The following is a 23516-nucleotide window of genomic DNA, read 5'->3' on the forward strand; positions in this document are numbered from 1 at the left end:
TAGGGTGGTGCGGGCGGTGCCGTGTAAGCCCAAAGCGGCGCAGCAGCCGACCGCTACCTAGCTCTGTTGCCAGTGATAAGAAAAGCCTTTGACTTCCACAGTGGAACGCATGTGCGGTCCACAGCCAGGAAGTTCGGCATTTGTGTTCCAAATACCGAACTTCCTGTCTGTGGAAAGCACATGTGTTCCACTGCAGAAGTGAAAGGCTCCGCTGCCATGTACCGCTGCGTCGAGTCTGCACTCTCCTCTAGGTCTGCAGGTCCTCATATGTAGGGTAAATAACACTGTTTTGGATATATATCTCTCTCTCTCTCTCTCGTTTGTTTGAGAGACAAGGCTAAGGCATGACAATTTTTTTCACAATATATTAAAGTCACTTCAACCTACACAAACTGCAGTATTTCAATTACATTGACCCATTATACAAATAAAACACACAATTTAGTATCATAATTCTTATTTGAGTATTAAGTGCATAAAATATTACAATATCTATCACTATATATTTTTTGCATACTTTAAATAGTCATTAGGGCAGAGAGCCGGTTGTTAATTTATTGGAATCCCACTACTGTGTGTGTCTAGACACACCCACATTAGGTTGCCCACACCCACTTGTCAAATGCCACTTCCACTTAGATGCGGGGCGCCGGTGCCCTGTCTCGCCCAGGGCACCAAAATGTCTAGTTACGGCAATGGTCTTTGCTTCTCGAGGGAGGCCCTCAAAGCTAAAATATTAGTGATTCCTAAGAAATGCAACCACCTTTTAGTGCTACATTGAACACCGCAGCAAGACTAGACGAGAACGATGCATTACATGTCTTATAGTAAGTGGCTGGGCTGTAAAACCATTAGGTCCTGAGGTCTTGTTTGCTTTTACATTTTTTATAGCATCTACAATTACTTGAGGTGCTGGTTGGGGAGATCACAGCCCAAGTGCACCAGGAGACAATCTAGGTAAGCTGCAGTGAGAAAGGAAGTCCTGAGTTGTTTTTACAAAGGATGGAGAGGACCTAATGGTTTTCAAGGTATTATAGAGATTGCTACAGAATTTGCCTAATTTAGACTTAATGGCGAGCACGTTACTTTGTGAGCGTTTTGACCTCAATCTAGATGCCAACAGCCTGTCCACCTTATCTCTCACAGACCGCCCAGCTCTCCCATGGCTGCTGTAAAAGCCTATTGTGATTGTCTATAGAGCCTGTGAAATTAGTTGATCCTGTCTAACCGCACTACATTCTCATAGGTTCTAATCAGATTACCCCAGCATAGGTGAGACTGCAGGGTTGGTTTAAATATAAATCTCCATGTCCAATTGTAGCTTCAGCTCGGGGTTAAGTAGAACTCTTTCATTTAGGTGCCACTTATAATGTTGCATGCAAGACTGAGGTTATTTTATATATACTGTCAACAGCCCATGAAAGATAGCTGGACTGAGGATATGCTGTGCTGGATCAACGCTCAATAAAATCATATCCAGACGGGTATAAATGTTGTGCATGGGGGAATAGAAGGTATGAAATTGAACAATTTAAATATTTTAGTTTGAGTATGTATATTCAGGGCCGGATTAACCATAGGGCTAACTGGGCTACAGCCCAGGGGCCTATGGCATCCAGGGGGCCCTTGAAAGTGCTCAGCAGCAGTATTGATCGATCGACCAGTGCTGCTGAGCACTTTCACTGCGGTCCTTCTCCGGCGCGCTGTAGTCTCCTTACTGAGGAGATCTCGTGAGCCTCACCCTCACAAGATCTCCTCAGTAAAGAGCGTACAGTGCGCCGGAGAAAGAGGTAAGTGCCGGGGGGGGGAAGCGGGCAGCTCGGATCACGGGGAGGGGGCCCTCACGGGGAAATGGAGGCCCCCTTAGCCCAGAGGCCTCCATTCCCTTAATCCGGCACTGTGTATATTTGATGGTCAGTTGAGTGCTTGTGTCCGTAATTGAGAATCAAATCATTCAAGGGCATGCATACACAATATGATATATAGACTGAGAAGAACCTTATCATACCTTTAAACGTGGTAAGTCTTTAATAGCCTGTTCCAGTTGAAATTGCAGCTCAACATTTTCAGAGGATAGTCTCAAATTCTCTTTCTGAAGTTCCATCTCTCTATTAGATTGATCTTCTGATCCAATCCCTGATGTCTAGTGGGTAAAATTAAAAACAAAATAAAAATGTTATCCTAGAAAACAAATTTAAATGTATTATTTTGTAAATCATTGTACACAACATTGGGGTTGGGATAGAGTGATAGAAACAACTGCAATAATATGACTAAGCAACTACTTATTGCTAATGGATAAACTAAGTGTGTAACCTACTGCCTCATGGAAAACAGGATAACGGGGGTGTGGGGGGTATATCGTATGGAATAATCTCACACCTGCAGTTTAGCACTATGGTCTGATTGCCTTCCCAGTTTATTGCAACAATTTTTGTCAAACTCCTCTTCTTTTTCAGCCAGTATAATATCCAACTTATTTACTTCATCATTATTACACCTATAGGAAGATTCCTGGTGACAAACTTCTGCAGGAGTAGCACATTCAGTGCCAGAAACCAATATGCTTCCACTATAGTGTAAAGTATTGAACTCGGCCATCTCTTCATCTATACTTTGATGTCCTCCATTGTAATATTGGTTTTCATCTACCTCTTGATTTGTATTTGTCATGATTATTTTGGCTGATGATGTTTCACAGGTATTTTGGAGATCATTACCGTCATTAGAATCTTGCTCTTCAGTAGCTTGTCTGCTTTCAATACATGATGCACCACCCAGCCCTGGAGTGGCTGTGGTACTAACAGGTAGTGACATATCATTTAGTTTTGGAGAGGCCACTACACTGGTGGACACTGATGCATCGCATGATCTTGGTGAGGTTTCTCTGCTCACTGTCACAGGTGTGGTGCTCGCCAATGGAGTAGCATTTGGAGATTTAGAACTTGGTGCATGGTTGGTTCTACTGTTGTAAATGCACAATTCTTCACCTGTGTCTGATGTTTCACTAGCAGAATCATTAAGTGGATATGAAACAGACTGGCACTTGTTGAAGGTGCCCACATTATCACCATCATTCCCTGATTTCTGTGTTGTACAAGGAGGCAATAATCTGTCTGCTGAAGTTTTTAAATGATCATCAGCATTTTCAGAATTGGCTTCCAACCTTGTTGTTTTGTTTCCCTTTGATCTTTTAAAAAGGCTCCTCTTTTTATTAGCAAATACTGTGTCTTGTAGTTTACAAGCTTCAGTTGCAAAGGAGAGAAGAGCAACATTTTCTGTATCTTCCTCCACATACTGATGTGTGACATGCAGCATTGATGTATACAAAAGAAAACAAATTAAGTAAGAAGGTATAAACTTGACTGGGTGTTGCTAAAGTCTATGGGCAACTGTAAGTGGTTAAGGTTAAATAATTCTGTGCTGTACCTCAATGCCATAATGTTTAAGTATACTATGTTTAAGATGGTTATACATTTATAACATGGTTTTGTTATCCTATTTATGTTTTTAGGAATCCATGCCTTTTAAACATGTACTTATTAAAGTTAAATATGCTTATTATTTATTATTCATAAGATACTTCAGTTCATGCAATTTATATAAAAATATATGTGACTAGCTCCTTCAAGACCAAATGTGTTAGATTTTGTCCGACAATACCTATTTTTACTTCCGCTCCAAGTCAGGTAGCATACTGGAAGATAATATATTTTCTCTGATTTCATTTGGGGGACACTGCTACCATGGGGTTGTAGGAGAGGAGCGTGGGATTTGGCACTTAACTAGTTACCTTGCTAATACTAAACATGCTGACAGACCCCTCCCCTCTACAACTCCCTGTAGCTTCTCCATGTAATTCTAAAGCCCCAATGAAGGGGATTAAAACAACCAATGACCAAACAGCAGAAGGGAGGGAAAGCAGTGTCCCCCAGATGGAATCGGAGAAAAGGATTTATTGGGAGTATAAAAAAAATCCTATTTTCTCTTCCAAACAAACTGGGGGACATTGCTACCATGGCGACTTATAAAAGCAGCCCCCTTTAAGGGAAGGACAGCTCTGACAGCCCGGCCCGTAAAACACTACGGCCAAAGCTGGCATCTGGAAACGCAAAAACATTGAACTGGTAGAATTTGGTAAATATGAACAGAGGACAAGGTGGCTTACCCGGCGTAGCTGTTCCACCGAGAACCCATTTCTCGGCCCAAGAACATCCAACTGAACGGGTGGAATGGGCGGTAATGTGACTGGGCACAGGCCGGATTGCACTGATGTAAGCATATTTGATTGTCAAAATAAGCCATCTAGTAATCCCCTCTTGGAAGAAGGCCACCCCCGTTTATGGGTATCATACAATACAGAAAGAGTCTGAACGCCGAATGCGTGAGGTCCGTTGCTCAGGGCATTACGCATTTATATTCATGTCCAAATACTCAAATGGGTTAGACCCCGAGGGAGTAGAAGGTTCTTGGAAAACTGGAACTACAATTTCTTGGTTCAAGTGAAAATACGACACTACTATCGGTTTAAAAGATGGGACGGTGCGGAGGACCGCCCTATCGTCATGGAAAATAAGGTATGGTTCCCTGCAGGAAAGAGCCCCATGCTCCGACACTCCACAAGTTGAAGCAATCACCAGCAGAAAGACCACCTTCCACGTCAAAAACTTAAGGTTGGTTAACTGTAAGGGTTCAAAGGGGGGATTCTTAAGCATGGTAAGCACCAAATTTACAACCCTTGGAGCCGAGGCTAAATGTGCAAAACCCCCTGCAAGAAGTTCTTTAGGTCTGGCATGTTTGCAAAACGCAACTGAAAATAAACTGATAAAGCCGAGACCTGAACCTTCATGAAACCCAAACAGAGCCCAATTTCGAACCCATGTTGAAGAAAAGCCAGAAGTTGTAGCAGGTGAAATGTCGCTGTGTAGTGGACCCAACTCTTACACCACTTAATGTAGGTGCGCCAAATCCTGTGGTAAATGCGAGCAGAAATAGGTTTTCGAGCCCGCAACTGCGTGTTCACTACTCTGGAGGAGAATCCTTTTGATCGCCAGAGGCTGGCTTCAACAGCCATGCCGTTAAAGCCAGCCGAGGCAGGTCCTGATGCAGAAAAGGGCCTCAGTGGAGGAGATTATTGCAAAGGACTAGACGAAACCCTTGACTCACCGCCATGGATAAAATACCTGCATACCAGACCCGGCGTGTCCAATCGGGCCCCACCAGTATCACTGGCAATCCTCCCTGCTTGACCCGCACAAGAACACGTGGAAAACCTGGAATAGGGGTGGGGGGAAATAGATAACCCAACCGGAATTCCAAGCACATTGTCATGACATCAACGTCCACCTCCAGGGCGTCAATGGCGTTTGAGCAGAACCTGGGAACCTGACTGTTGTGCCTCAATGCCATGAGATCGAGATGCGGAAGACCCCACCTCTGAACTAGCATCTGGAAGACTTCCGGATGGAGTGACCACTCCCTTGGCATTACTGCATGGCAACTTAGGTAGTCTGCCTCAATTTAGCACGCCTGGGATGAATACTGGTGAAAGTGAGGTAACGAACAGTTCTGCACAAAAAGAAAGAAAGTGTTCGCACACAACCAGGGACAAATGCTCTATTGGTAATGGATAAATGTCACTATTACCACACAAGCAAGGTGCACCCTTGTATGTTATCAATCATACAAACAAAGAGAAAAGAACAAAAGAGGCACTCCAGTCCCTGAGGAGTATAAATATTCATAGAGGAACCATGTCCTAAATTCTTAATCAAAAGGAAATTAAAACATAACATTTATTGACTATATTATTAAGAAAGCAACAGCGAAATATTAAAAATGATAGTGTGTATGGTGAGCTAAAACCAATGTACCCAGAAGACGGTCGGCATAAGGAGTATAATATAATAATTATATCCAATAATAATAGGCAGATTAAAGCCCCTGAGGTTAGCGGTCAATAAGGAGGGAAAAAAATATCTTGAATAGGATATTGTGATATATTATTTGATTCCTATAAGATAATTAATTACATTTCCACGGAGGGATGTAAGTTCATAGGGATACTTGGACGCTACCACTATGATATCTTAATAGTGGGCTATCCAAGGTGATTATTGTATTAGATTCCACATAACACGCCAGAATCCATGATAATCATCATAGACCTACTTAAGTTTAAGTCATTGATCTCCTTATACTTCAAAAGAGCAATACTCTTATATCATAAAAGTACTTGGAATTAATACATAATCTGAGGTTGATCTTTATTAATACCTCTGTCTAGGCACTGCCTTGTAAAGGGAAGTTTCCCTTTACAAGGCAGCGCCGCTTTAAATTTAAGCCGTCATCTCGCTGATTTCCGGCGACTTGTACAACCCGCACTAGGATATATTTACCCCCTGGAGTGGAAACTTCCGTATGGAATAGTCTTGAAAGTAACGACCATTTTTCCCAGGTGCTTCATGCAAAGGAGCATGGAGGGACTGGCCAGGACCTGGACTGTCATGGTCTGTACGGATCAGTCTTTTTCTTTGGGATAGAAGATTTTCTGTTCTCTGGTGTCCATGATGAGAGCCAAGAATGTCATCCTCTGGCAAGGGATTAACTGAGACTTGTTTAGGTTTATGATCCAGCTGTGGAACTCAAACACCCTGATGGTAAGAACCAGATGCTGACGTAAAAGCTCTTCAGATGCGGCCTTGTTAAGAAGGTCGTCCAGGTAAGGCACTATTCTGAACCCATGGAACGTAGACAAGTGGCCATGACTGCCATAATTTTTGTGAATACTCTATACTCTGGGCGCCGTAGAAAGACCAAATGGCAGTGCCCTGAATTGATAGTGGGATGCTCCCCACCGTGAAGCGGAGCAGGGACTGTTTTCCCTCCCATATTGGGATGTGCAAGTAGGCGTATCTATTGACGCCAGGAAATCTTCTGGTTCCAGCCCATTTATCACTGATCGAAAAGACTCCATGCAAAAACCTGGCCACCCATAGATACAGATTTAAAGTCTTTATATTTAAAATAGGGCGGAAGGAACCATCCAGTTTGGTGACCAAGAACAGGTTTGAGTAGAATCCTTGGAGTCTCTGGATTTTCAGAACTAGACAGATGACCCCTGCAGAAAGAAGAGAAGCAACATTGTCTGCCAACTTGCGGGGTCGAGTGGTAAGGAGGTGGCAAAGAACCGATGAGGGTCTTGACCACATAGATCGATCATGTAGCCCCTTGTCATGATCCCCTGAATCCATCAATCTGGAGAGGATGCTATCCACTGCTCCTTGAATAGCCACAGGTGCCCGTCCACTCCCACAAGTAGGAGGCAGCAGGCTGCTCCCGGAGCTTGGGAGTGGAACTTCTTGTGGAGAAAGAAGAAAGAAGACCTTCCTCTGTGGGTGTGGCCTCTGGATTCGAAGGGTCTGCCCCTGCTCGCCTGATCTCTAGTGGAGGAGCCCCCCCGAAAGGACTGACAAAAAGAACTGAACCTCGGTACCTGTGTTTTAAGTACATTGACTGGGAGGAACATGCTTTTTCCACCTGACGATTAAAAAATTATGCTCTCTAGTTCTGGCCCGAAAAGTACAAAGCCTGAATATTAAAGGTCCTCTAGAGATCATTTGGACTCTGTATCGTCTTCACAGGATCTAAGTCAGAAAGTCCTTCTGGCTGCCACAGCTTAAGCAGACGCCGAGGATGACATTGAGACTGCATTTTGAGCAGCATCATATAAGCAACCTGAAGCCTCTTTAAGGTGCAGAGCGAGGGGAAGCAGGTCCGAATCCTGTAATCCTGCAGCAAGTTGGTCTGCCCATGTTTCAATGGCCCTGGCAACCCATGCTGATGACATGGGTCTAAATGAGGCTCCCGCCGCCACGTAGATGAATTAAAAATACTTCTACTTTCCGGTCAGTAGCTTCCTGAAGGGAGGCTGTGGCCGAAACTAGTAGGATGGTGCAGTGCGCAAGCTGTGCCACCAGAGTGTCCACCTTTGGTACCTGCTCCCAACGGGCAAGGTCATTGTCTGTAAGGGGTAAAGGGTCACGAATCTCCTTGGTGCTTCAACAATTTTCCTCAATTCTGTAGAAGGAGGAAATCAGATTGTGCGTCTTTTGATTTTTTTTTTAAATAGACCCTGGTCCACTGCTCTGGACTCTAAATCTAAGAGGTCCAAGATCCGCCTGACTGCCAGGACCAGATTCTCAATGCCCTAGTTTCTGTGAGATTTATCAAGATCCATGATCTGTGGGGAGTCTGTTTCGTATGAGAGTTCTCCCTCCTCTCAAGACGATCTCTATCAATAAGAGACCGAAAGAAGAGGTCACTTGCACTTTGCCATTTGTATTTGGTCATAGAGAGTCTTGACAAGTCCAAAAATCTGCAGTCTGTCTATGTCCTTAACTAAGGATGTGGACCATGCAGGTTCACCTACAGGGAGACCTTGGAGAGCAAGAGAAGATAATTAAAAATCTACACGGTCATCGACTGGTTGCGGTAGTTGCGCTGTAAGGGGTGCACCCGCTACTGAGGTTGAGACGGCTGAGTGGCTGCACCAGTGTACCAAACGTTGGTGCCAGAGACATCGCCCACACTGGTTCTTCCGCTAACTGTGGGGTACTACTTTGGCTCTGCGCAGCCTGGGGCCCCGCCTCGCAGTCTATACAGAGCGCACCTGGTTCCTGCTGTCCACTTGGCAATTTTACATTGCATTTGAAGCAAGTATTTTCCTCTAAGTGCTTTTCCTTTGTCAGACATTATCAGAGAAGGAGCAATTACAGAATAGAATAATGCAGAGACAGAGCAATTGGACAACACAAAATAGCCTGTATAAGATACTAGCTAATCTCTGACTATCAGTTAAAAGATGTATCTCAACTGTTTGTGGCGATATATGTTTACAAACTTATATATATATATATAAATATATACACACACACACACACACACACAAGTTAACTCGTGCATGATACTCATGCATTCTAGTCAAATCAAGCTAATTAAGGTGTTAAAAAGGTTCTTGTCGGGGGCGTGGCTTGGACGCCAAAGTGAGAGGACACGTTCTTGTGGAGCTCCCGTAACATCTCCCAATAACGGTCCAAATTTACTCCCCAAGACCCGTTTTTTGTCTCCTCTAAGAGCCTCTAAAAAACCCTCCTTAACCAGAGGTAACACCCTCACCTGCTCCAGCCCTGCCAGCTGCCGTGTAGCGATCCCCGCTGTCTTCGTTGGACCTTGCTGCCCGAGCGGGCACCCGCTTTGGAGGCTCTCTCTCCTGCAGCCCAGGGGGTGCTGTCCCCTCCCTGCCCAGCTTCTGCTCCGCCGCTCTGCCGGCGCGTCGTCCTGCCAACCTGGAGAACTCCCGCCTATCCGGCGCCGCCACGCGGCTTCAGCCCGGCTCCGGCGACGCTGTCGGTCTGGAGTGCTGCTCCTGAGGGCTTCCCGGCTCACGTCCTGTGAAGCGCCTGACGACGAATTCCCACTCGGGGTCCCGACCACGCTGATCCGGAAGTCGCGGCCACCATTGTCCCCTTCACTTCCGGAACTCAACAGGAAGGAACAGTGCATGCTGGGAAGGAGGATCTCAGAGAGGAGTGAGAAGCGACGGACGCACTCCCCCTTGTGGTGATCCGTTTACCTGCTCCAACAGCCTGTCGTTTTTTTTTGTTGTTTTGTTTTTTTGTTTGTGCTACAAGCCCACTGGCCTCCTCTGATCTAGGGGCCCGCTTGCCCTTTGCTGTATCCGGGTGAGTGCCTGGTGTTTCTGACCCCCCCCGCTGTTTAGTCTCCCTACACTCTTTCTGACCTGCTGTAGTAGGAGTCCCCCAAGCGCTGGTGGTCACAGCCGTACCCACCTCTTGTTGGGTTTCTAAGTCAGGTGTGGGTCACCATAAAGGAGTTTTTGATCCCTCTCAACCGCTGTATACTGCAAGTCACCACATAGAAGCCCATCGCACTCCAGCCCCACAGTAAAATTTGTTGGTAGGCTCTCCTGGAGTCGTATCAGAGTCACCAGACCATCCAGAGAGAAAACTAACACCGGGACACCAGGGTAGATACTACCCCTCTACTTACTTGCCCCACAACTTATTATGTCCACTTAACCCATATGGGTTTGTTCCCTGCCCCTCTGCCTCATATTCAACATTAGCAAACGGTTTCCCAGAGATTCTGCACTTAACATGAATAAATCTACGGGTAAAGGCCGCAAAGGCGCACAAGTTGAGATAACTCAGCACTTCTCCCGTCAGGACAAAGCACATACTTCATCTTCTCCTAACTCACCCTCGGAGTCCCAGAGCGACCGAGACCCTCCTACCACTGCTTCTCCCTCAACCAAGGCGGACTTTGCTGAATTACGAAATTTAATCGTGGAGCGCACTAACGCCTTTTCCGTTGATCTTCAGAAGGCTATAGGCGATCTCAAAACAGAAATGGTTGCAATCTCCAAAAGAACCTCGGTTCTGGAAAACAAGATGGAGTCGTCTCTTACATTCCAAAATGTAGCCTCAAAAGATATAGACTTCCTGCTAAAGGACAACGATTTCATGAGGGACAAGCTGGAAGATGTCGAGAACAGGGAACGTCGCAATAATCTCAGATTACGCAACATCCCCGAATCAGTGGAACCTACGGATCTGGAGGACTATGTGAGTAGGTTCTTCTCTTCTCTGGACTCTGCCTTATCCAATCACCCAATGCAGATCGAACGGGTCCATAGGGCCTTGAGACCATGCGCGCAAGATTCCGAACCCCCTCGGGATGTGATATTGAGACTACTATACTTTAAGACCAAGGAACTTATTACCAAAGCGGTTCGGAATTCTTCTTATACTCTCTACAAAGGGTCCCGTATCCAAGTTTTTCAAGATCTCGCCCCTTCAACGATAGCCAAGAGACGCGACCTCAGGGAGGTTACCAGCATCCTTAGAGAAAACGGATACAAATACCGCTGGGGTTTCCCTTTTTGTTTGATTATTGAAGTTGAGGGCCGTCAAGAGTCAATCCGAACACCGAACGAAGGAAAAGACTTACTCCGCAGGCTCCAGCTCTTCTGTCTTGATAGGATCGTGGGTGGCGATGCCCAGAGCTCCGCGCAACAACCTCCTTGATTCGTAAATCTATGTCTCTGTTAGAGGAGACGTGAAGTAATATTGTGCCTTTACTTGCTCTGTTTGTATTTTCTTTTTTATTCTTCTAACAAATGTCAATATTTTCATGTTGCTCTCATAATTACCGTAGATATTGTTGTCTCTGGTTACAAGTTTAGCTTCGGTTTAACCTTATTATGTTGTTTATGTACGGGTGGGGGACGTACCCTGTCCTCCTAGCCATGCACCCGCATACCTTGGGATTTTCTTAGCAGTTTATCTGATAGTTTATATTTTACACGCACTCCCGTACTCTGTGCCTTGGTTCTGATAATTGAATAGGCAAACTTTGGCTTGTTTTTTAAGTTAATATAGCTTTTTAGGCACTGTCCTAGTAGGTCTCTCCTCTGCTATTGAGGTCTGAACCTACACCCTTGCCTCTCTTCTTTCACAACTCCTCCTTCCTTCTCTCTTCCTTTCCTTCCCGCTCCCTGCTCCTCTCCCCCCAACCCCTCCCCCCTGGTACTCCAGTTTGAGGGATAACATTTTTATTCCTTGTGTTTCTCCCAAGAATACCGATCATGACTCTTACAACACTCTCCCTTAATGTTAAAGGGTTAAACACACCTCAAAAGCGCTCTATGCTATTCCACACATTAGGAAAACTTAATGGTGATATAATTTTTTTTGCAGGAGACTCATTTCAAAGCGGGTGGCCATCTCTCCCTGTCCTCAAGAGGATATCCTGATGCCTACTATTCCTCTCATTCAACAAAGAGGAATGGTGTTGCCATTCTTCTCCGCAGTTCAGTTCCATTTGTCGTGTCAGCAGTTAAGGACGACCCTGAAGGCCGGTTTCTCCTCCTGTCCGGAAAAATTGGTCATCTAGATATAACCTTTGCCAACGTTTACGCGCCAAATACAGGTCAGACAGCTTTTTTCACACACTTTTTCTCGGAATTACACCATTTCCGCAAGGGTCTGCTTTTACTTGGGGGCGACTTTAACACTGTTATTTCCCCCCTCCTAGACAGATCCGCCTCTAGGCACACCTCCCCCCCATCTTCACACACAAAACATCTGCAAAAACAAATGACTGAGGCCGGCTTATTTGATATCTGGCGAGCGTTATATCCCTCTTCAAGGGATTACACATTCTACTCCTTTCCCCACCAAACCTACTCCCGGATTGACATGTTTATGGGCTGCTCAAACATCTTCCAACATATAACTAGGGTTGATATAGTTCCCAATACGTGGTCCGACCACTCTATACTATCGCTAACGGTTGACCTTTTTCAGAACCCTCGGGGCAGAACCTCCTGGAAATTGAACGAGACTCTTCTTAAACTCCCCAGGTTTAAAGATTTCATATCTGATTCTATCACGAAATACTTTGAGATCAATTCAGACCCAGAGATTCAGATCTCCACTATATGGGAAGCCCATAAGGCAGTCATTCGGGGGGATATCATTCAGTTTGCCTCCCGCAGGAAAAAAGAACGTAACGCAACGCTTGATAAACTTACTCTTCAACTTAAAAATTTAGAAACAACACATAAGGAGTCTAACCCCCATTCAGTTTTGAAAGAAATCCAAAAGACTAGGGGCGAAATTCAGTCAATTCTCGCAGAGAGAACAGAACGCCAGCTTAGATGGCTTAATCAAACATTCTTTGAAAAAGGCAACAAGGCCGATTCGCTTTTAGCCAAGAGACTGAGAGCCAAACGGGGTTCCCAAACAATCAATTCTATCAGAAACAAAAAAGGGGACCTATCTTACGATCCTAGGACCATAAATGAAACATTCCACAAATATTATGAAAATCTGTACAACCTTCATAAGGACCAAACTTCATGTAAAGCCCCCCCTCAAGCCATCAATACCTACTTAGATAATTGTTCCCTTCCTTCCCTATCCTCCCGCCAGGCTTTTACTCTTAACGAGGCTATCTCCAACGAAGAAGTAATCTCTGCACTAAAGTCACAGAACAACTCCAAAGCCCCCGGCCCTGATGGCTTTATGATGCTTTATTATAAAACATTCTCCAAAGAACTAGTCCCTCATTTGACGCATCTGTTTTAATTCCATTATGACGGGGGTAAATTCCATGCGGAATCCACGCGTTCCACTATAGTGGCGATTCCTAAACCTAATAAGGACCCGACCTGTTGCCCCAGCTACCGCCCCATTTCACTAATCAACTCTGACGTTAAACTTTTTGCCAAAATTCTGGCAAATCGTTTAAATGCCTATTTACCAACATTGGTCTTCCCAGACCAAGTAGGTTTTGTCCCCACCAGGCAGGTTCTAGATAACACTAGGTGTACTATAGACATCATCGCCCATATTAACCAGAATAAGATCCCGTCAGCGGTTTTGGCATTAGACGCCGAAAAGGCCTTTGACAGACTCTCGTGGCCTTTCATGTTCAGCACGTTAAGTCATTTCGGTTTAAACGGGGCCTTTCTTTCGGCCATTCAGGCCCTATATCACCGCCCCACCTCATCGGTATTGACCAACGGACCACACACGGACCAACGTACCACTTTTTTACTAGGTAATGGCACTAGACAGGGGTGTCCCTTGTCCCCCCTCTTATACGCTTTATGCATAGAACCTTTAGCTGCCGCCATTAGAAGAAACCCGGACATATCAGGGATTCAAATTGGTCCCCGTCACTTCAAAATCTCCCTATTCGCTGATGACGTACTACTAACACTCGCAAACCCCCTCATTTCACTCCCAAATCTTCTTAAAGAACTTAAAGAATATGGATCTTTATCAAACTATAAAATTAATAACTCTAAATCGGAAGCCCTCTCACTCCAAGTCCCTATCATCACTAAAAATATTCTCGAATCTTCGTTCGATTTCCAATGGCGCCCCAAGGCGCTACGATATTTAGGGGTTCAGATCACAAAAGAATACAAACAGCTATTCCACGCCAACTACACCCCCTTATTTGACTCAATAAAAAGAGACCTGGCCAGATGGGACTCGCTTTTTGTCTCCTGGTTTGGTAGGAATTGTGTGATTAAAATGAATGTTCTGCCTAGAGTCTTATACCTTTTCCAGACCTTACCAATTCCAATCCCAGGTACTTTTCTAACGAATCTGCAATCTTCATGCGGTACATTTATCTGGCAAGGTAAAAAATCAAGACTCAAAAGGTCCTGCCTAGCTAAACCCACCCAGTCAGGGGGATACGGACTTCCGCTCTTGGAGCGCTACTATCATGCAGTTAACCTTAGTCATATCATTTCCTGGCAGTCTGCTCCGGGGATCAAGAGATGGGTCAATCTAGAGAACGCACATACACCAGATCACAATCTGAATTCGCTCCCCTGGCTCCCTAGAGCTCAAAGGCTGGCCTCAGTGTACTTGCACCCCTCCATACAGTTCACACTCAACTTATGGGACAAGCTCCATAGAAAGTGGGAGCTCACCTCATTTCCTTCTCCTCTTACTCCACTGTGGCATCACCCGGATTTTTCCGGCAGGAAATATGCGGTCATTCTCGCGTCCCTGGCAAGAGGCTGGTATCACCCAGTTTACTCACATTATGGGAGATTTTGCTCCCCGCACTTTCCTGAATCTAAGAGAAAAAAAGGGCCTTCCTTCGTCCTTACATTTTGCTTACACTCAAATCCGAAGCTTTATTCAATCTCTCTGTAGATCCTCCAAGCTACGTAGCCTCACTCCTTTCGAGAGGAGCTGTGTGTATAGGCCAGGAGATTCAGGACTAATATCTCTGATATATCATAATTTCCTGGAACCAAAAACTGACACTGCGGAATCATTTGAGGTGGCATGGCTTCGGGATACTGGTAGAGCTCTGGATCAGAAGGGATGGTCCCGGCTACGGGTGAGAATCTCCAAAATCTCCATTAATACCTCGATACGAGAAAACACATTTAAAGTATATACAAGATGGTATCTAGTGCCCTCAAAGCTCCACATAATATATCCAGGCACTTCTAACTCATGCTGGAGAGGGTGTGGGGAGGTGGGCTCATTCTACCACATCTGGTGGACATGCCCTAGAGTTTCAAATTTGTGGTCCCAGGTGGCCGACCTAATGACAAGAATTCTAGAGGTTGAGGTTTCACCTGACCCAATGGTTATGCTGTTATGCTCCCGGGTCGAAGGCCTAACTAAACAGGCAGATAGACTTGTTCAACACATTTGTGCCGCTACTCGCCTACAGATAGCGAAGGAATGGAAGTCCCTACATCCACCCAGCCTCCAAAGTGTAGTCTCTCGTGTGTGGTACATGGCCTCTATGGAATACATCACCAGTCTTCTCCACGACAAAATTATAAATTTCAAAAAGGTATGGAATTTCTGGTATTCTTTTCATCAGGCATATATGCCCGCTACTTGAAAGGTTGTTTCTTCAGAAGCTCTTATCAGGTCCTCCCCCAACCCCTCCCCCCTCCTTCCCCCTCTTTTTCTCTTCTATTTCTCTCTTTTAAAAAAATAAAAAATAAAAGCATCATCGATTTAGAGTTCCAAAGCAGCTGAGTTTTCCATAATCTTTGATTGGGTCAGCCTATTTCCTCTCTATAGGTTAACTTACCGCTTCCTTTTATGTTTAGGAAATTGTGTAACAATATGTCATTTGCCTGACTTTCTTCCCGTTTCTCATTTGACATGTTCTAGCCCTCATGTTCAATTGTTTTTCTTCTCTGTCATTAGATGCTATATGGAACTTCTGTTTTTTTCTTTTTTGCATAAATAGTTTTTTTTTAAAAAAAAAAGGTTTTTGTCATGCATTTGGGCCTAGCCCAGGCCTCCTCAGGGGAAGAGCGTTACTTCCCGACGCAAGCGCCCTTTTTTAACGTGGTTTTGTCCACATGTCTCCACCTCATCATTTTTCTCCATCACCTCATCCTTCATCTTCATCGCCACATCCTTCATCAAGCTACTTAAGGTGTTAATAACTCCCCACTGTCACCCCTGGCAACCACCGACCACTCCCAACTGTCACTTCTCCTTCAAGAAATATATAGGTCAGTGTATAACTCTGCCCATTAGAGTGCCCCATTAGATCATTTCCTTTTTCTTTTACCAAATATAACTCTGCCCAGCAGGTGGCGCTGCAGCTTGGATTTTTTTTTTACACACACGCCACTAGGCATTTATATAGTAGATATATATATATATATATATTAGATATTTTAACCCAGTAAGGAATGTGTGATGCAGTGATTCAATGTATATGCTGCTATCACAACTGGAATACAATACAATATACCTACGCTGTATAACAGAATGTATATTTGTAAAGTAATATATATAGTGGTATTTAGCCCATCAGACTAGTACAGATCTGCAGGCAGGAGAGGAGTCCAGTCAGCAGTGAAGTGCAGATGGCTGGGGAGTGTCCTGTTCCTTCCCGGGTAGATTTTGCACCCTGGGAGATATTATTTTACAATCTTCTGGGAAGGGGGGGGGGGGACGACTATTTTATCCAGCTCCTCCCTTCTTTCAAGCCATTGATCTCTGCCATTCCTTCTCCCAGCCTCCGATATCATGCTGCTTCTATTATGTAAGCGCAAACATTGGGTCCTCTATGCGGTCGCTGGGTAATTTTTACACACCTTAATCCCCACCCTATCTGAAGACAGAACTTCATAGTGGCCATATGCTGTGAACTATCTAAATAAAAATCAAAGTAAAATAAATAAAATAAAAGCCCTATTAACTTTCTAGTCAGAAAAGTAAGCCCAACTCTTTGGTCACTTAATCTACATTGGGGAGCTACATGGGGGTTGCAGAGGAGAGGGGTCTGTCAGCAGGTTTAGAATTAACAAGTTAACTAGTTAAGTGCCAACTCCCATGCTCACCTCCTACAACCCCATGGTAGCAGTGTCTCCCAGATGGAATCAGAGAAATGCACTTTATTATGTTTAAACATATTTGTGCCCATTATTATTTTTGCCAAGTTAGTGCAATCCCACAAAATTATGCCTAAATGTATTTAACAACATACAAGAATATATACCAAATGTATACTATACCAGAGATTTTACACACACTTTAATTTCATCCCATAAGGGGAGACAGTATTTTTTTATTTTTCTGTTAATATTTAAATAAATTAGCATGTTTACAGGCTATGACATAAACTTAGATGTTATTGACATTTAAGGTCATGTTAGACATGAGTGTAGTACAATTTAACGATACCGACTACCCCGACATGGACTATTACGACATGAGGATTCCGAAGACTCTTTCACCGCTTTAAGAGGAGTCGTGTTTTGATGTGATGTCATTTTCCACAGCCGCCGGCAACACATCAGGTTGTGAAATTAAGTCATCTGGGTCATGGTAAGTCATTTTTTTTTAGGTCGAGGTAGTAGTCTTCGAAATCCTCATGTCGTAGTAGTCCAGTGTCGGGGTAGTCAGTATCGTTAAACTGACTACCACCGGTTAGACACATGCTCTAACACTAGAGGGCACCGTTTAGAGAGCTTCTCTAAGGGTTTCTAGACCAGGGCTGGACAAGTCCCAGGCCATCACTGCAAATAAAAACCGTCCTGGCTATTGGGTCATCCCGCCCAGCCTGCACTGAAGCTTGCATAAACAAGCTTGGTTGTGTATAATGTAGCTGAATAGCCAGCTTTCAGATTTATCATTTGACATGCACAATATTGTACTAATTGGCCACCAGTGATTTAGATCAATGAAAAGGAAAAGCATTGGGCTTCACCTCCTGTTCACATAAGCTCTGTAGTGGTGGTGATCATTGCATGTGTAAATAAATATTTCAGACACCTGCTGCATTTGCTTTGAATATGCCCTGTGTAAGCACCAACTTATTTCCCTAGCAGGAAGAGGGAAAAGTGCAGGGAGACCCATCTTATTCCCTGGAAAAATCCCAACCACTATGCCAGCTTAGAAGGACAGCTCTGGTCACCCAGCACATTTCTGTATTTGGGCCTTCTCCTCTGCAGTGAAAGCTACAGACAGTGAAAGCACACTCTCTAGTGTATTTGCTGGGGACCAGTTTAGGACTTGTCCACGAAATTACAACCCCAGACACATCATTTTGAAACGCTGTGTTGGTCCTATAGCCTGAACAGTGTTCTTTTAAATGGGGTTTTACTACAGTGTGGGGCTCCTTCCACAATAACATAATGCTGTGCTGTAATAGCCTGTTCAAATATGTCTAAGCAGATACACTGCAGATGTTGCAGGATCCAGTAACTGGTAAGTTGCAGGTACCACATGGGGCAGAGGATGGTTTTGTGTGTGTGGATGTATAATATATGGGTTAATTCTATGTTGGCCATTATTAGAAATAATGCTAAACTACCTGAAAACATACATCACCAAACATTTAAAAAATTTTGCACAGCTCACAAAGTGTTTCAAATTTGCTGGCTGCTATTTTTTGACTCTGGCTTCTAACATTTGAAGAAATATGCCCAGCTCTGTACTATATCCAGGTTTTCTCTGGTGTATGGAGGCTATATACAGTAATGATATGAGAGATTTCCAGTGGAGGGAGAAAAAGTTTTGTATCACCTTCTCACTGTTCAGGGGTGGGAACCACTTATAACAGTAGCTGAAAGATGCACAGAATCAAGTGACAGCTCTGCTTTGTGCTACTCGGGATCAAACTACTTACATAAAATCTAGGAGTAAATGTATGCCCTGGTACACTAAAGAACAGTGCGGAAGAAAGTGCATTTACTCGGTGCATGAAGGGGTTAAACCAGTGGTTCCCAAACTTTTGCAGTTCGCGGCACCCTTAGAGTCTCCAAATTTTTTCAAGGCACCCCTCCAATATAATTATTGAGCAGTCCTGTTTTAGAAGTAGTTGGGTCAAAAAATTGTAATAAGTATTTAGGTCAGGACAGAAATACTTATTTAGTTGTATGCAAAAATGCCCCCTCTGCATCCAGACACACTGCCCCCTCTGCATCCAGACACACTGCCCTCTCTCACACTGCCCCCTCTGCCCTCTGTCACGCTGTTCCCCCTCCTCTGCTCTCTGTCACGCTGTCCCCCTCCTCTGCCTTCTGTCACGCTGTCCCCCTCCTCTTCCCTCTGTCACGCTGTCCCTTCCTCTGCCCCTGCTGTCACTCTCCTCTGCTCCGCTGTCACTCTCCTCTGCCCCTGCTCTCACTCTCCTCTGCCTCTCCGCTGCCCCGCTGTCACTCTCCTCTGCCCCGCTGTCACTCTCCTCTGCCCCGCTGTCACTCTCCTCTGCCCCGCTGTCACTCTCCTCTGCCCCGCTGTCACGATCCCTCTAACTCCTCTGCCGCGGGCCAGCCATATAAAAAAAAAAAAGAAAGAACACAGTAACTTACCAATCCACCGGGCGCCGGGACCCAGCAGCCTCCTCTCTCCCGCAGCAGCTGTCACTGAATATCGACGTCAGTGACAGCTGCTGCGGGAGAGAGGAGTCTAGTGGGTTCCGGCGCCCGGCGGATTGGTAAGTTACTGTCTTCTTTCTTTTTTTTTTATATGGCTGGCCCGCGGCACCCCAGTGACAGCGCTGCGGCACCCCAGTAACAGCGCTGCGGCGCATAGTTTGGGAACCGCCGGGTTAAACAATTACTGTAAATACTGTATCCTAAATTATTACAGCTAGCTCAATTAATGGACACAATACTTACAGATGGCCTGGACAAATTTTCCCTTGAAAGCGGATGTTCCAATGCCTGAAGCTTTTCTTGTAGATATCGATTTTTTAAGTGCAATTCATCTACCACAGAATCACGAGGTAAAGCTTGTTTTGTTCTATGACCAAATAAAAATTAAATTAGTTAAAGCTTCAGGGGACAAAAAATAAAAATTAACAATGTTTGGAAGTTAGTTTAATACTTCTTTGAACACGAAAAACCAATATATATTTAAACGTTAACAATGACATTTTTATTTCCGAAAGTTCTAATTCCGCTTGACTAAATTCAACTTTTTTATTCTCTTCTTCTAGAAGTTGCTTGGATACAACATTAATAATAATAAATTTCCCCTGCTTGTATGCAGAGGTTAGACCTTCCCAACCAAATTATTACATTGTTCATCCAAGTGTAATGCCTCTAATTATTTCAAGAGTCTTCAGTACCCTCTATTCTTCAGACATTAACCTAGCAAATTAATAGCAGTGATGCATTAAAGGTGTTATTCTTAAACCAATTACAAGAAGAAAGGTTGTTTTTCACAGTGTATATAACGTGTGCAGTGACTTTATGGGATAGATTTCTGAGAGTTACGATGAGTTGTGCGACATTTATATCAATGCCAGATTACAGAAAGTGTCTCAATACCATATTACTTAATATTCTATTGTGTTCATGAAATTTAATAATTTGAGTGTATTACAATAATATTTTAGGGAATAAACATCAAGTAGTCATGTATAGGGAGCTTTGCAGCACTGTTTCATATGCACATGGAAAACTGCAATACAGCGACACTGGGCATACAATGTAGCAGATATGGAAAAAAAAAAAAAAAAGACATTACTTGACTGGCAATCAAGCTGGTTGATTTCTCCCACTTACACTTGCTGTATAATATGTACTCAACCATTGATTTACTGGCAGTCGGTATGACTGCACATTGATTGGCTTCATCTATGTGCTCACTGATATACTATAGACAGAGCTCTGAATCTACTTCAAAGACTAAATATGCAAGGCCAGGGAGATGGTTGGGGCCCCTTTAGGGACAAAGGGACTTAAGTCATACCCTCCCTGCCCCACTGAAATGTCAGGCCTGTTTGGAAAATATGAGAAAACAATATAACCAAATATTATCCAGTAATAGCTTCCATTCAGTGATTTACTTTAGTTTATGTACTCAGTATTTTTCAAGTAGTTCTCGGAGTCAAATGTCAAAAGTTGTTAATTTAATCAATTGAAAATAAGTGTTGTTTTTTTTCTTGTGTAAAAACAAGAGAGATAAATTAGCTTTGTATTACTGGGCTATACACTAAAACACTATTCCAACCAATGTAATACTTCCTTATTTATTTATATTATATGTATTTAAAAGCAATCTGTGTTTCAATTTTAAGAACACATACTTCATGTAAGAAATTTCATTTTCCAATTCAATATTCTTTTTTCGGAGTTCTTCCATTTCTCTTTCAGTTTCCACAGTTCGCACCCCGACTACTTGATCCACAGTTACACCACGAGATTTGAGCCTCTTTTGCAATACCAATTTCTCCTGGTCAACCCTACAATATAATATCAACATTTTACAATAAGAAAATTTTGCAACATATACAAAATAATGTAGTCACAGTTAAAATCTGCATACAAAAAATATTTAGTAATTGAATCAAAATAAACAAACCAGAAACTATAAACAGTTGTTCATTGATTTTTTGGATGATCAATGGTGGACATCTCCTAGCTGATAACCTGCATAATAACCACACATATATGTAATTATGAGGATGACTGGTTTCCTACTTATTGCAAAGTTTTTCTTAGAAGTTCAGTTTAGTTACAGATTAAAATATATCAATACACAAAGACTACTAATTACTAAAGAACTATAGATTTAGTAGTTCTAAAAGCACTCAAATTTGTATTTACATTTTCATCTGTATATTTAGAGGGATTGCAGCGCTCTCTAAATTCTCCTGCCATAATATAACACAAACATGAATGTAAATTCATGAATACAGAACTTCTGTAGTATCTGAGTGCAAACCTCTTATTTTTACGCTGCCTATTGCATGCAATTCACACTGTGGCCATTTTAGGGCAGGACTGGTGTATCATCATCATTTACTTCTATAGCGCCACTAATTCCACAGCGCTGTACAGAGAACTCACTCACATCAGTCCCTGCCCCATTGGAGCTTACAGTCTAAATTCCCTAACACACACACACTATGGTCAATTTGATAGCAGAACATACAAACTCCACATAGATAAGGCTATGGTCAGGAATTGAACTCATGACCCCAGTGCTGTCAGGCAGAAGTGCTAACCACTAAGTCACCATGCTGCTATACATTATGCTGCCCCTGTCCTAGCTGTTCAAACAGTCATGTCTGCCAGAAATGCTCTCTCCCAGTGGTCAGCACTAGCAGTGAACGACTACATATGGTACATATGGGATAGGTGAAGTATTTTGCTAAAGCATTATAAAGATCTGCAGATGTTTGACCCACTCTTATGTTTACCCAACTAGATTGTTTCTATGCAATATTGTGCCCCTCAACTTAGAATAAACCAAATTCTGATTTAGGTAATGAAAGAGATGAGTTTGACAAGACCAGTTATTTTATCTTGTATTTCCTGAATTCTCTGCAAGAGAAAACTAAGTAATGATTATAATCCATTTGTTATTAATATATAGTATATATATATATATATAAAATGCATAGTGGCGTGTGTTAGTCTGTCTGTGTGTGGAAAAACTAAAACCAAGCTGCAGCGCCACCTGCTGGGCGGAGTTATACACTGACCTACTAAATTCTTAGTGTGTGTGGAAAAAAAAAATCAGAAAGGGCTGAAATTTGGTATACTAAGATGTTTTTAATTTGTTAATTGTTAAAAGTGTTTATAAAGATTTTAAAAGAAAATATATATATTTCTTGAAGGAGAAGTGACAGTTGGGAGTGGTTGCTGGGGGTGACAGTGGGGAGTGGTTGGTGGTTGCCGGGGGTGACAGAGTGAGAGGAGTGTGATACTCAGGACCGCTGAGAGAGATCCCTGTGTCTGGATAGACATCTGGATAGATGTGGCGATGAAAATGAAGGATGAGGTGATGGAGAAGAATGATGAGGGGGTGACATGTGGACAAAACCAGGTTAAAAAAGGGCGCTTACGTCGGGAAGTAACGCTCTTCCCCTGAGGAGGCCTGGGCTAGGGCCCAAATGCATGACAAGAACCTTTTTAACACCTTAAGTAGCTTGATTTGACTAGAATGCATGAGTATCATGCACGGGTTAACATATATATATATATATATATATATATATATATATATATATATATATATATATATATATATTTTATTTTTTTTTTAAGTGCAGCTAAATCATCAAAAATAATGTGTTTTTATTGTATAGAGAGGCAAACTTTACTTGCCTTGTCAGTTTACTCAGAAAATCATTGTTCTCTGCCCAATGCAATACATCAGTTTCACATGCCTAGTGACTGACTTCCATCATTAAACCACCATGCAAGCAGTATTGTATGCTCGATCACTCTCCTTTTTAACTCCCTTCCCTACGGACTTTACAGCACTACAACATCAACTTGGAGGCTGCCATAAATGTCTCCTACATGAGTGTAGAGAAATATCCATACTATAAAAATTTCACATGTAAGAATATATTTTATAAAAGTGCAATATATAAAAAAAAAAAGAAGAAATTAAATAAAAATGAGATAAAGCATACATTGATGTCAACAGGGAAATGTATTACTGTGAGACAAA

The 23516-nt window shown here is 43.2% G+C and overlaps 1 protein-coding gene across 1 annotated transcript in view; it reads right to left on the reverse strand.

Annotated features, from left to right (window-relative positions):
* Positions 1-23516, reverse strand: part of CEP290 (centrosomal protein 290) — a 222067-nt gene that overhangs the window by 36090 nt on the left and 162461 nt on the right. The window contains exons 42-44 of the mRNA XM_075209376.1: positions 21139-21294; positions 19724-19847; positions 2009-2143 (exon numbers count right to left, since the gene is read on the reverse strand). Coding sequence (XP_075065477.1) covers positions 2009-2143; positions 19724-19847; positions 21139-21294 — 415 coding nt within the window. The remainder of the gene's footprint in view (positions 1-2008; positions 2144-19723; positions 19848-21138; positions 21295-23516) is intronic.

This window comes from Mixophyes fleayi, chromosome 4 (genome assembly GCF_038048845.1).
Source record: "Mixophyes fleayi isolate aMixFle1 chromosome 4, aMixFle1.hap1, whole genome shotgun sequence".
Lineage (NCBI taxonomy): Eukaryota > Metazoa > Chordata > Amphibia > Anura > Limnodynastidae > Mixophyes > Mixophyes fleayi.